At 37.5% G+C, this 13,562-nt stretch overlaps 1 protein-coding gene across 10 annotated transcripts in view; it reads left to right on the top strand.

Annotated features, from left to right (window-relative positions):
• The window catches only part of CCDC125 (coiled-coil domain containing 125), a 31,541-nt gene extending 21,984 nt beyond the window's left edge, over positions 1-9,557 (top strand). For all 10 annotated transcript variants that reach the window (XM_067730886.1, XM_067730893.1, XM_067730885.1 and 7 more), the window contains 5 exons: positions 681-796; positions 3,177-3,284; positions 4,399-4,573; positions 8,127-8,257; positions 9,100-9,557. In XM_067730886.1, coding sequence (XP_067586987.1) covers positions 681-796; positions 3,177-3,284; positions 4,399-4,573; positions 8,127-8,257; positions 9,100-9,408 — 839 coding nt within the window. In that variant the 3' untranslated portion in view covers positions 9,409-9,557. The remainder of the gene's footprint in view (positions 1-680; positions 797-3,176; positions 3,285-4,398; positions 4,574-8,126; positions 8,258-9,099) is intronic.
• Positions 9,558-13,562: the final 4,005 nt, after the last annotated feature.

The following is a 13,562-nucleotide window of genomic DNA, read 5'->3' as shown; positions in this document are numbered from 1 at the left end:
GTCAGGTCATGGGCCCGAGAGTGGCACTTTACATAGTGTAGTAAGTGAACTGTGGCAGTCCCCTGGATGAGAACTGCACACACAGATATGCTTCTCCACACCAGTGATTTGAGCAGATAGTGATTTCCCCCATGTTAGGTTGGTACCAGGACAGAAGTTGCTCATAACCACTACTCCTGTCCCTTCCTCCCTATCCTTCCACCCTATAAGAAGAGAGGGAAAGTTACTGTTATTCTGCTTTCCAGTAAGTAACAGGACCCCTCTTGTTCTAAATATTTGCGTTGAGAGCCTCTTGTGAAAACTAACTAAAAGAAAAGTCTGATAGAGTTTGGAGAGCTGGTAGAGTTGACTTTAATACAATATATGCGATTTCATCATCTGATCGTCTCACAGTGTGGATAATTAGCCCTTGTATGTTCTCCTTTTGAAAATCCTACAAAGTTTCTTTGAGCAAATGAAGACCAGACTTCGGTTGCAAAATTATTTCCACATTAAAAATAACATTTTATCTAGTTTTAACTCACTTGATACCCACTATTCTATCAAATTTTCTGGTTGGAGACAGATTTTGTGGGTAGTTGTATATCCCTTGCTTAGAAGAAGTATGCGGTGTTGGTTTAACTGGATTAGGTGAGGCTGGGGTTAGACCTCCTAACACTTTCTTACATGGCCCTTCCTAGTTTTGAATCAACAGTATTTGGAGGCCCTCGCCATGCTTGATATCAAACAGCAGAAGATGGCTCAGGAAAACACATGCCAGGACACAAGTGGCTTTACAGAGGTTTCAGGTCTTGAGGTAGGTAAGCAGGTATGAAAGTTTAGTAGAAGGGAAATTTTCCACTTCCATTTTCTTTCTGCTGTCGCCATCAGCTCCACTTCTACGATACAAGCATACTTAGCAATTTGAGACCGAGGGTGAGAGAGGCCCAGGTCCACTCTTCAGCCGTGCTGGTACCATACCTTTCAGGCACAGCATTCTTGGACATTAGGGGATGTGCTAGCCACTTCCTGTCCCTTTTATTTCCTTTTTCTACAGCTTTAGCAGAAAGTATGTTAGTAGTATCTTCCCTGGGTAGAGGCTTACAGCATCAGAGTACTTTGCCACACATTTTTTAATCTGATCTTCGTAATGGTCTTTTGAGGGCTGCAAAGCAGGTATTATCCCCATTTTACAGAGGAGGAAACTCAGGCTCAGATAGTTTTGGTTACTTTCCCAAAGTGATGCAGTCACTCTGGGGTTGAACCAGGTCCAGGACAAAGATCTGCTGATGCATTGCTAATTGCTTGCTGAGGTGTGAAATGTCTTACAAATGTCCTGGGGACTCATGAGAAATAAGCGTACCAGTGGAGTGAGAAGGGGTAGCCATTCACTTATTATAGAATTTCAAATAAAGCAACTAGTACTAATAATAGCAAATATATAGTCCTTAGTAAGTGCCAGACACTGTTCTAAGTGATTCACATAGATTAACACATTTAATTCTCACAACTACCAAATAAGGTGAGTACAGTTAAATCCCTGTTTTACAAATGAGGTAATTTTGGCACAGAAGGTTTAAGTGATTTGCCCAAAGTCAGAAAGCTACTAAGTGGTGGAGCTGGGATTTACACCCAGGTAGAGTTTAGAGTCTGTGCTTTTGATCACCATGCTCTACTGCCTGGGTGGAAAACTAGTGTAATAGCAAAAAACAGAAAAAGAAAAGAAACTGAGCGGAGAGAAAGTTCAGAAAAAGCGTGCTTTATTATAATCTTGAGTAAGCGCTAAGTAACTTTATGGCAGGCAAGAACATGGGCCCTGAGCCAGTTGATGAAGGAGCACTGAGGTAAGGACATAGAATTAGGAGGCAGAGGTCCCTGCAGAAACCTTGCATTTTTATATTGGCCCTACCCAGGTCTTAAGTTGCTTTTGGCAACTTTCGCAGGGACAATTATCAGGAGCGGGAAGTTGAAAAGGGAAGATACCAATCTGCCACATAGCCGCCATTTGTACACTTGAGTCAACTGAAAGCTCACTGTGTACTTCACAGTTACCATTAATGCAAGAAGGAATTTTCTGAAATAGCCTTTACACTAAGAGAGACCGTGGAATCTTCCTCTCTAAACAGTCTCTAAAATAAGATTCTGTTTTAAGCCAGTCCATGGGAAATTTATAGCAGCAGGAAGCTTAGACAATAATTTTGTAGTATGTTCCACATGAAACTTTAAAAGATATGGCACAATATGTTACATAGACCGCCTCCATTAAATTGGAAGCTGTTGGAATATTTTGGGAAAGCAACTTGTGGTTAGTTGCCAAAATGGGTTTTTAAAAAAAAGTACAACAGGGCTTCCCTGGTGGCGCAGTGGTTGAGAGTCCGCCTGCCGATGCAGGGGACGCGGGTTCGTGCCCCGGTCCGGGAAAATCCCACATTGCTGCGGAGCGGCTGGGCCCGTGAGCCATGGCTGCTGAGCCTGCGCGTCCGGAGCCTGTGCTCCACAACGGGAGAGGCCACAACAGTGAGAGGCCCGCGTACCGCAAAAAAAAAAAAAAAGTACAACAGTTCTTACTTTTCTTCTGGCTACAGTGGTCAACCAGGAGTGACCCACATGGATTAGTTTCTTCATTGTGATCCAAAGACAGGTTTTGAAGGATCAGGGCCATATGCAATTCCAGAACAGTGGATGAGCCAAGAAATATATTAAGAATTTATTACATGATCATAGACCATTTTTTTAGGAGTGGCAGGATGATTGTTTTCCTTAGAATTCACTCATCATTTCTGAGCATGCATCTCTCCTGGCAGAACCTGACAGTAATGAATGCTGGGTAGCAAGGCCAAACCCAGTCACAGGAAATCCATATTGTGGATGTTTAGATTTACTTCGTTAGGTCAAGTTCCTGCCAAGAACTCAGAAGTACAGGAAACTGGTACCAAGTGAAAGGTTTTGGAGCGTGAGCAGAAGGAATGCAGAATTCCTGTGTATTTTTGTTCCAAGTAATAACAGTCTCTCCTCATTTGTGAATTTCTCCTTGGGTCCTGAAATCATGGTCTCAGCTTCCTATTTTTGTTTTCCTTTGCAGTTTCTTTGAATTAGGTGCTTGAATAAAATGTGCATGGGTTTGTGTGTGCGCCCCGTGTTTGTGTACGGCTGAGCAACGTGACACTTAGTAACGGATAATTCTTTTGGATTTAAAGCTTGCAGTCCTGGGAGCCTGCCTTTGTCACGGTCCCAGAGGGAGCCCCTGTACCTGTGCCAGACTGGCAGCATCTACTCGGAAAATGCTCCTTCAGGTCAAACAGGAGGTATTGTGTTATCAAAACAGTAAAAGCTTTGGTTTTGCTTCTCCATTAACACAAAGTAGAATAAATGGAAGTATATGTAATAATTAGCTTAATTTGGTAGTCTTTGGCTGTGGAACTTATTCTTAGTTTTAAATGATAACATTAACATATAAACTGAATTTTATTTACATTACTTGGCACTATATTGCAGCCATGAAAAGTTGTTTGCCTGTGTTTCCTAAGTTCATATTTCTTTTGTCTATACATGGCCCTAAAATTACTAGATATTAGAGGAAAAGGCACACATGCTTAAAATCACCAGGATGTGCAACACCGATTAGCCGAGAGATAAACATGAAGCTTATTAGAAAAGCTGCAAGGTACAGTTGAAGGAACCTTTGTGCCAGCCAGACCTAGGTTTGAATCTCAGCTCCATCATTTTCCAGCTTTGTGGCTTTGGACGCATGTTAAATGGAGGCTAATAACTAGTTTGGAGGGTTGTTGTCAAAAATAAACACGGTAGACATATAATGTTTAGCACTGGGCCATGCCCAGCATTTAATCAAATGATAGCTGCCATTATAATTAGGCTTTCACAACAAATACAGTATGGACCGTAATTTTTAAAACGTTTTTATTGAAGGTTTGGAATTTAGTCTTCAGAGTATATATGAAAGCAAACAGCTAAACATTAGCAATTCATCAGGAAAAGCATAAGATTACACAGATCAGAGTCAGCTGTGGGAGGTATCTGAAAGATAGTATTCATAATTGTTTTCAGTGGTATTTTCTGGCATGGCCCAAGGCAGAACTGAAATGCAGCCGTTGGCATCCTCCCTTCTTCCTCGTTGGGCAGGACATACACGAGGCCCGTCTAGGATAATGAGGTCTAAGAGTAGGATTACCAGGGAACTGATAGGCACAAGAGAAACTCCTGGTAATCTAGTTCAGAGTGGGCAGCTACTGCAGAAGAGAATGGCATGTAGTAATTAGATTAAGCAGATGCAATAGATCAAGGGCAGGCAGAAAACTCCTACTAGGCAGGGAGACTGCATTTGCTAATCTGACTCAGCATTCAGGAAAGAATTGTTCTGGTTTTGCCTCTAACACCTCTCAAACTTTCTTTCAAAACCAGTTGGAACTTCTGCAGAAGAGTAAAGAAGAAGCCTACATAATGGCAGATGCATTCAGAATTGCATTTGAGCAACAATTAATGAGGAAAAATGACCAGGCACTAAGATTGACACAAATGGATAAAATGTGTAAGAAAGCAACAAAAGGGACAAATTGGAAGCACCTTAAAGATGATGGTAAATAAGAATTATAATGGTAATAATCAGGTATAAGGTAATTTCAGTTGTTTTTGGTTATAATCATAGTTGATTAAGCAGTTAATATGGTGAATATAATTGAAATTTCACATATAGTTACGATTTATCTAAAAATATAACAACCATGGGAAAAAAGGAGTCACTGGATGTCACTTACGCAGATGAAACCATAAAGTAACAGGAGAATCTCTTTTTTGGTAGAGATTTTAGTGGAAAAAATTTATAATAAGAGCACTAGAACCCAACATTAAATCTATCTATCTAATTAAACTTTATTGAAATGTGTGACTTTGGAAGGAGACATTGAGCAGTAGAGAAATAATCTTAAATTGGACAAATTAATAAAATATTCTTATAAAAAGTGAAACAGAAGTTAAGGTTTAGGTTTTGGTTCACAAGCCTATCAAAAGTTCATGGCCATTTTGGAGTCATTATGGTATTAAACAAAATATACAAAAATGGCACGAGAGAATAAACTGCCATTGAAGTATGTAGACTGTCCAATATAAACAAAGTAGCTGTTATTTTTCAGAAATTTTAGTTTCTCTAAATGGTCAATCTCAATTTTCATTTGTAAGTATTATTCAGTAGGCTTCATATTGCTTCAATTTAAAATTCCAATTTGAAACCATTTATCAGTCAAGAAAGATTAAAGTGAAGTTTATTAAGAAGTGTAAATTTTTAGTATTCAAATTCTGACATGACCCTGTTTCTAAATCTTTTTTGACAAAATCCATAATCCTAGTTCCAGTATCTCTCATTTTCAGATGAATTTAGGACCAATAAGAATCTTATAGTATTAAAAATGAAACTTTTAATAGTAGATACCTAATTTTGTTTGAAATATCTCTTTTCAAACAGTGCATATTAGCATTAGTATAGGGGTCAAGTGTTGTGAATTTTAGCTTCATTAACTAAACTTTACCCACCTCTGCTGAAGTGTTAAGAAACAGCTTATAGGGATAATAAAAATAGAAGTAGTAAACAAGAACTGTGAAAGGAGGTGAAAGCAGATTATAAAAGCTATGTATTTAGTCAAGTGGAAGTCAGGGCAAAAGGGGAGAAATAATGTTCCTCCACTCTTGTTCGTTCTTAATCAGGCATTCCACATTGTACTGAAATTAACTTCTAAAGGTGTTTTCTGATATGAGACTGACAGAGGCCAGTGTGCAAATATAATGGCTAAGTCCTCAACAGTCACTTACAATAAAAAAATAAGTAGTATTTATATGGCTGTTTTCTATAATAATCCCTTGATAAAAGGTAAAGGTATAACCTTAATGTCAAGGTAAGTGATTTGCCAGGGAAATAAGCTAACACAGTCCAATGTACTTAGCCTTTGAGGAATTGGTGGAGAACATTAAGAATATCTAGTTCTACCGTGAACAACAAATGTGTGGGTGATCTTCCTCAAGTACCTCTTCTTTCAGTGAGGCCCTTGATAGGAGCTGGGTCGCAAAATTTTCAAAGGCATACTCTCAGAGGGCAGCCTAGGTGTTTTTTGTGTTGTTAACTGAAGTCAAATCCCTTTGAAAATCTGATTTTGTTTTGATGGAAGGTAGAGAGAAGAGTAGGGAGAAGCGGTAGATTCATATTCAGTTCAGCACTTGTACTCATTTTATAGTCCAGAATTCCTGCCTTTCTTAGCTTTTTACAGAATTCAGGAACTTCTCCATAGAAAATACGATTTGAGAGGTACAGCTCGCAATCTTTGCTTTCCGTTAAGGTACTGAGAGAGACTGGAAGCAGAATTTAAAATAATTAGTTTATCTCTGAAAAGCCTTTACAAGTCCATAAAAGGTTTAGTAGCTCTGTTTCTTAGTGACAAGACTTTGATTCATTTTAATATACTTCAGTAATCTGGTACAAGATGACTGTTACAGGTCATTTTCTTATTTGTGGTTAACACTGTGTTAACTTTTCTTCTTGATAAGGCTGCTTAGACAAGTTCTGAGAGATAGCTTATAAGCATGTTTCCTTTTTTTTAGATTGAAAATAGAGACAGATTCATCCACTCTCAGAACTGGTGAGCTGGTCAACTTGTCTGGCTTTTCCCCCTTGCCACAGCTGCTATTGAAAAAGGTCAGGTGTGAGGCCCAGTCACTGTGGTTTATCAGGATTGGGTGGAAAGGGAATTGTCCCTTTAGACTTTATCTGATCATTAGACCATTTGCACAGCATTCTAAAAACATTCTTGAAACTTTCTTTGTATAAATCTATAAATTTTGTATTTTCTGCTACAAATTGCATCCTTTCTATGGATGAAGAAGAATATCAGTGTACATATTCCAGGATGTGGACTTTTAAGCATTATGTCAGTAGCTGGGCTAGGTACTTTCACAATTGTTTTTTTTTTAATTGTGATAAAATATGCATAAAACTTACCGTTCTTTTTTAAGTAGGTACATTTTTTTTAACATCTTTATTGGAGTATAATTGCTATACAATGGTGTTAGTTTCTGCTTTATAACAAAGTGAATCAGTTATACATATGTCCCCATATCTCCTCCCTCTTGCATCTCCCTCCCTCCCACCCTCCCTATCCCACCCCTCCAGGTGGTCACAAAGCACCAAGCTGATCTCCCTGTGCTATGCGGCTGCTTCCCACTAGCTTTCTATTTTACGTTTGGTAGTGTATGTATGTCCATGCTTCTCTTTCACTTTGTCCCATCTTACCCTTCCCCCTCCCCATATCCTCAAGTCCCTTCCCTACATCTGCGTCTTTATTCCTGTCCTGCTCCTAGGTTCTTTAGAACCATTTTTTTAAAACTTAACATTTTAACCATTTTTAAGTGACAAGAAGTCCATTCTCATTGTTGTATAATCATCACCACCATCCATCTCCAGAACTTTTTTATCTTCCCAAACAAACTCTGTATCCCCATTCAGTACTAACTGCCCACTCCCTTCCCCCAGCCCGTGCTCTATTATTCAATGGCACAGCAACCCAACAATAGAGCATAGGTACTATTATTCTCATTCTGGAAGTGAGGATATGTAGCTCAGAGAACTTGTCCAACATGATACCATTAGAAAGTGGTTAAATGGGGATTCAAGTCCAGGTCTTTCTGGCTCTAAAGCAGAGTTTGCATGGTTCAGAGGCCACCTGTCTGCAGACATGTTTTGTTGGGAGTGAATAGTGTTCTCAAATATTGTGGGCGGGTGGCTAACCTTTACACTGGGAGATTTCACATGCAAATGTGGATTGCTGGCTCCTTTGGAAGACTGAGATTATCAGGTAGCACAGGCTGCATTCGCCCATGGGCAGCTGCTGAGCAATGAGAGTGGGAGGGCGCTGCTCTGGGTTCTCACACTGTGGCCTCTCACCTGCGTTTGCAACCCTGGCTCTAAAGTCTGCTTTTCCCACTGCACTGTGCTGCCTGACTCACTCGTGCTGGAGGTCACCTGAAGAGGACAAGGTCCTGGCTGATTTAGTAATGAATTAGCCTTGGTTCACACTTACCTCTTTGTCTGGAAGTACTTCAGTGAGTGTCTTTTTGTGTCTCAGCTGGATTTTCATGTTCCACTTTAGGGTTACCATCACAAAGGAGTAAGAAGACCTTAGGGCAGAAACTGTTGGGTATGCTCCCTTTGGAAAACAGTTCTAAGAGTACTGGTGACCAGCATGATCCTCAGGAAGTCTTTAAGATGCTAACAGATTTGGTTAGTATCTTTGCTTTTTGTTAGAGGCTGTGGATGAGCTTATCTTTTTCCTTCCTATTAATTCAACTCTTTATCGCTCTATACTTGACTTTTATGCTCTGTTCCCATTTCAGGTACCATTTTCCAGAATTACGATCTTCATCTCCTTAAACACCCCACACATGCTTCCCACTTCTCCCATCCATGTTCTTCCTGTGCAGCTTTAAAGCTCCACCTCTGAAAAGAGGAGGCTCCCTGTAATTAAGTCCAGGCATCTCCATCATCTGTAGTTACATATACAGTTCATGACAAGACTTATATATTCAGGAATTTTTAAAGTGTTCAACGAACTTCCTCATGCATTATATCCTTTAATCATTACCACAACCCTGAAATCGGTCCTTTTATCCTCAATTTCATAGATGACTATACAAAGAAAACTCATGTTATATGAACATACTTATCTGTAGAAGAGTATTAAAGTTTATTTGCGTATAAAAATATAAAAACAATTTTTATATAAACAACCTCAACATTCTTTCAGAGGTAAGTACTTGTTGGTATTATATATACATATATACACATATACACACATACCATGTAAATATATACTTCTTTCTCCTTTCTCTTCAGATGACTTAAAAATTTTTTCGATAGAAAGAACGCTGTTTTCTATTTTTCCTTTTAAAAAAAAATCCTCAATACCATGTAGCATAATGCTTAGGAATCAGTGGCTACCTAATTGATTTATTCATACTGACTGGCTTAGACTGGAGGTTGAACATTTTCATGAAATACTTCTGACTATAGCTCTGTACTCTGTGATATACTAACTGGTATGTTTTTAATTTCTGTGCATGCAGTTAAATGATAAAGAAGAAGCTTTGGCTCATCAAAGAAAAGTTAGTTACATGCTTGCTCGGGCTTTGGAAGACAGAGGCACCACCTCAAAAGAGAATAAAGAAAAAAATCCTATGAAAGACAATTCTCCATTAAAAAACCCCTGGCAGAAAACTTCAGAATTCCCTGTTTTACGTGATCCTGTACATTCAAGTGTTCAAATTTTTAATTCTGTGGGCTGCATTTGTTCAATTCAGCACTTTCAAACAGATCAATACTACACAAGAACTCTTAAAAGATCCTGTTCTTTGCCATCAAATATCATGTACTGAAGACAAACCAGTTGAAATTAGAACTGAGAGCTGTTTATATCGAGACTGTGAAAACGGACCATGTAAATGTTGCTACATCTTCAGAAGTTGTGTTTTCTGGGTATTCTAAATTTGGGGAAGCAGCTTAAATAAATGTTCTCTACAAGACATTTATTAGTATTCTGTGTTGACATATTTATAAATTATATTACTATATTTTTGAAATTTTCAGTATTTGCCAACATCTTAAAAACAAAGAAATAGTGATTTTGAGAAGAAAATTAACTATTTAGATTGACTTATAGGGATCTTTGGCTCAAGCAACAAGAGTGACTGTTACTTTTTGGAATACATTTATCTGGTTTTGTGTTTTTCTGGATTTTTCATTTGCCATATAAAGTTTAAAAATAATTTCCTTCACTTCAATAAAAAAGTTATTATGGTGGGACTTTGGCAGCAGTATATTCAGTCATTGCTAGTTACCTATTTCATAGCTTCCTTTTTGTCAGAGTGGTGACATTCTGTAGCCAGATCTATGCAGAATTCTGGCATTTAGGCCACTCTGAATTAACTTCTTGGTTTTGATGCTGAATTTTAGGCCATTTAAAATTATTTTCTCTTTCTAGAAATATTACATAGTAATAATCTTTAATATCTTTTCGGAATATTACTATATTAATAGCATCACAATGATATCAAAGGAAGTGCATTACCTTGTCAGCAGTTATAAAACTTATCTAATCTCTAGTGAAAAGAAAAGATATTACTACTTAATTAGATAGCTAACAGTAGGATAATAAGGTAACAATATAAACCATTTATAGTTGTGTTATAGGAACAGCACTGGTTGGCATTAATAATAATAAAAGCTGAAAAATTGGCAAATACATTTTGAAAAAAGGAATAATGAGGATCTACTGTTGCCAGATATTAAAATGTATTATCCTATCAACTATATTCCAATATAAAAAATTAAATTTAAAAAAATGTATTGTCCTGATGGTAATACAAAGCTACGTTATTTAAAACAGTGTAACAGCAGGTCAATGAGAATCGGATAAAGACCATACACAGACCTAGTATATATAATAATTTAACATAAAAGGTAGGGAAAGGAAGGATCTGGGATTATTTAATAATACCAAAGTGGGAAGTGTAAAAAAAAAATCACATTACAAAAACTAGAAAGAAGTATGTGTGTATATAAAACAAACTCAAATAAATTGATAAAATTTATATTCCAATTGATAAATGGACAAAGAATCTGAATCAGTCTCCTCAAGTAAAGGAAACAAAAGCAAAAATAAACAAATGGGACCTAATTAAACTTAAAAGCTTTTGCATAGCAAAGGAAACCAACAAAATGAAAAGACAACCTACTGAACAGGAGAAAATATTTGCAAATGATATGATAAAGGATTAATGTCCAACATACATAAACAGCTCATACAACTCAACATCAAAAGAACAAACAACCCAATTAAAAAATGGGCAGAAGTCTTGAAAAGATATTTTTCCAAAGAGGAAATGCAGATGGCCAACAGGCACATGTAAAGATGCTCAACATTGCTAATCAGGGAAATGCCAATCAAAACCACAATGAGACATCACCTCACACCTGTCAGAATGGTTGCATCAAAAACACAAATAAATGTTAGCAAGGTGTGGAGAAAAGGGAAACCTTATACACTGTTGGTGGGAATGTAAACTGGTGCAGCCAATGTGGAAAACAGTATGAAGGTTTCTCAGAAAACTAAAAATAGAACTACCACATGATCCAACAATTCCACTCCTGGGTATATATCCAAAAAAACCCCAAATCATTGATTCATAAAGATACATGCACCTCAATGTTCACAGCAGCGTTATTCACATAATTGCCAAGGTATGGAAGCAACCTAAGTGTCCATAAACAGATGATGGATAAAGAAGATGTTGTATCTATACATACAGTGGAATACTACTCAGTCATAAAAAAGAACGAAATTTTGCCATTTGCAGCAACATGGATGGACTTGGAGGGCATTATGCTAAGTGAAATAAATCACAGAGACAAATACTGCATGATATCACTTATATGTAGAACCTAAAAAAATACAATAAACTAGTGAATTTAACAACAAAGCAGCAGACTCACAAATACAGAGAACAAACTAGTGGTTGCAGGGGGAGGGTTCATATAGGGGTGGGGAATGGGGGTACAAACTACAGGGTGTGAGACAGGCTCAAAGATGTATCCTACAACATGGGGAATACAGCTGATATGCTGTAATAGCTGAATGGAAAATACCTTTAAAAATTGTATTAAAAAAAAAACTGAACCAACAGTTCACAGAGGAGGGATTAGCAACACAGTAGAAATCAAAGAAAAGTAAATTAGAATGAGGTATCAAATTAGCAAAGACCCCAAACAGTATGAATGCTAGAGATGATGAAGTGAAATAGATTCTTACATAAAGGTTAACGAATGCATTCATTTGGGATACCGCATTCAATTTTTTTGTGTATATACTCAGAAGTGAAGCTGCTGGATCATATGGTAATTCCATTTTAAATTTTTTGAGGAAACACCACAGTTTCCCACAGCTGCTGGCACTGTTTTTATACATTCCCACCAATAGTTTACAAGGGTCCCAATTTCTCCACATGCTCACTGACACTTGTTATTTTCTGGGTTTTTTTGGCAGTAATCATCCTAATAGGTACAAGGTGATAATCTCACTGTGGTTTTGACTTGCATTTCCCTAATGATTAGTGATGTTGGGCATCTTTTCATGGGTTTTTTTGGCCATTACTATATCATCTTTGGTGAAGTGTCTATTTCAAGTCCTTTGCCCATTTTTTATTTGGATTTTGTTGTTGAACTATAACAACAACATTTATTCTTCACAGATTCTGGATATGAACCCCTTATCAGTACATGATTTGCAAATATTTTCTCTCATTCCATAGGTTGCCTTTCCATTCTATTGATTACGTTCCTTTGATGCACACAAGCTTTTAATTTTGGTATAGTCCAAATGGTCTATTTTTTACTTTTGCTGCCTGTGTTTTGGGGTCATATCCAGGAAGTCCCTGCCAAATCTGATGTCATGAAGCTTTCCCTCTATGATATTTTCTAAGAATTTTTATAGCTTTAGGCCTGGTGTTCAGGTCTTTGATATATTTTGAGTTAGTTTCTGTATACAGTGTAAGGTAAGGGGCTTCTTCATTTTTAAGAACTACCGAACAGCTACTGGGGATGTAAACTGATACAACTACTTTGGAGAAATGTGGCAATATCAACACTAATTGAAAATACACACTATGACCTCACGATTACAATTCTAAGTATGTACATTAGAGAAACGCTTGCATGTGCATAGAAACAATCCTCTTTAAATAACCTAAATGTCCATGTGACAGAATTCTCAAGATGGCCCTCTCATGATTCCTGTCCTGATTATTCAAGCACTAATCTAGTAACTGCTATGAAGGGATTTTTAAGATGTATAATTAAGCCCTTAGTGAGCTGACATCATTTATCAGGTGAGTCCTTTAAAAAAAAAAGAAAGGCAGAATTTTCTCTCTTGGCAGCGATGAGGAAGCCAGACAGATTTGACACTGTTGCCGGTTTGCAGATGGAGAGTGACATGCAACAAAGCAAGTGGACTGCCTTAAGAAGCTAAGAGAGGCCCCTGGCTGACAACCAGCAAGGATAAGGAGGCATGAGCATTAAAATGGCATGAACTGTATGAACTCGGAAGCAGATTCTTCCCTAGAGCTTCAGAGAAGAGCCCAGAGTCCAACTGACACCTTGATATTGGCCTATGCAAAAAAAACACAGTTGAGCCATGAGAGGTAACTGACCTACACAACTGGGAACTAAGTTTTAAACTTTTGAGTAAGAATAAAAATGCTGTATGAGATGTACTGTCTACCACTCAAATTGTGAGACCCAAAACAGTACTGTATACTACTACATGCATTCTTATAAAATAGCAGTATAAAATCATGGAAGGACACACTCATTTCCTGAGAGTCATTCTCTTTTGGGGAGGGTAAAAAGGAAAAAATAAATGGAATGATGTATTAAAGGGTTAAAGGGAGCTCAATTTTATCTGTAATGTTATTTTTTTTTTCCTATTTAGTATATTAACATATGTTAAGTCAGGGTAGCAGGTATTTGGTATATT

This window comes from Pseudorca crassidens, chromosome 3, assembly GCF_039906515.1.
Source record: "Pseudorca crassidens isolate mPseCra1 chromosome 3, mPseCra1.hap1, whole genome shotgun sequence".
Taxonomy (NCBI): Eukaryota; Metazoa; Chordata; class Mammalia; order Artiodactyla; family Delphinidae; genus Pseudorca; species Pseudorca crassidens.
The sequence above is the reverse complement of the archived record's forward strand: the minus strand, read 5'-3'. Positions and strand labels throughout refer to the sequence as shown.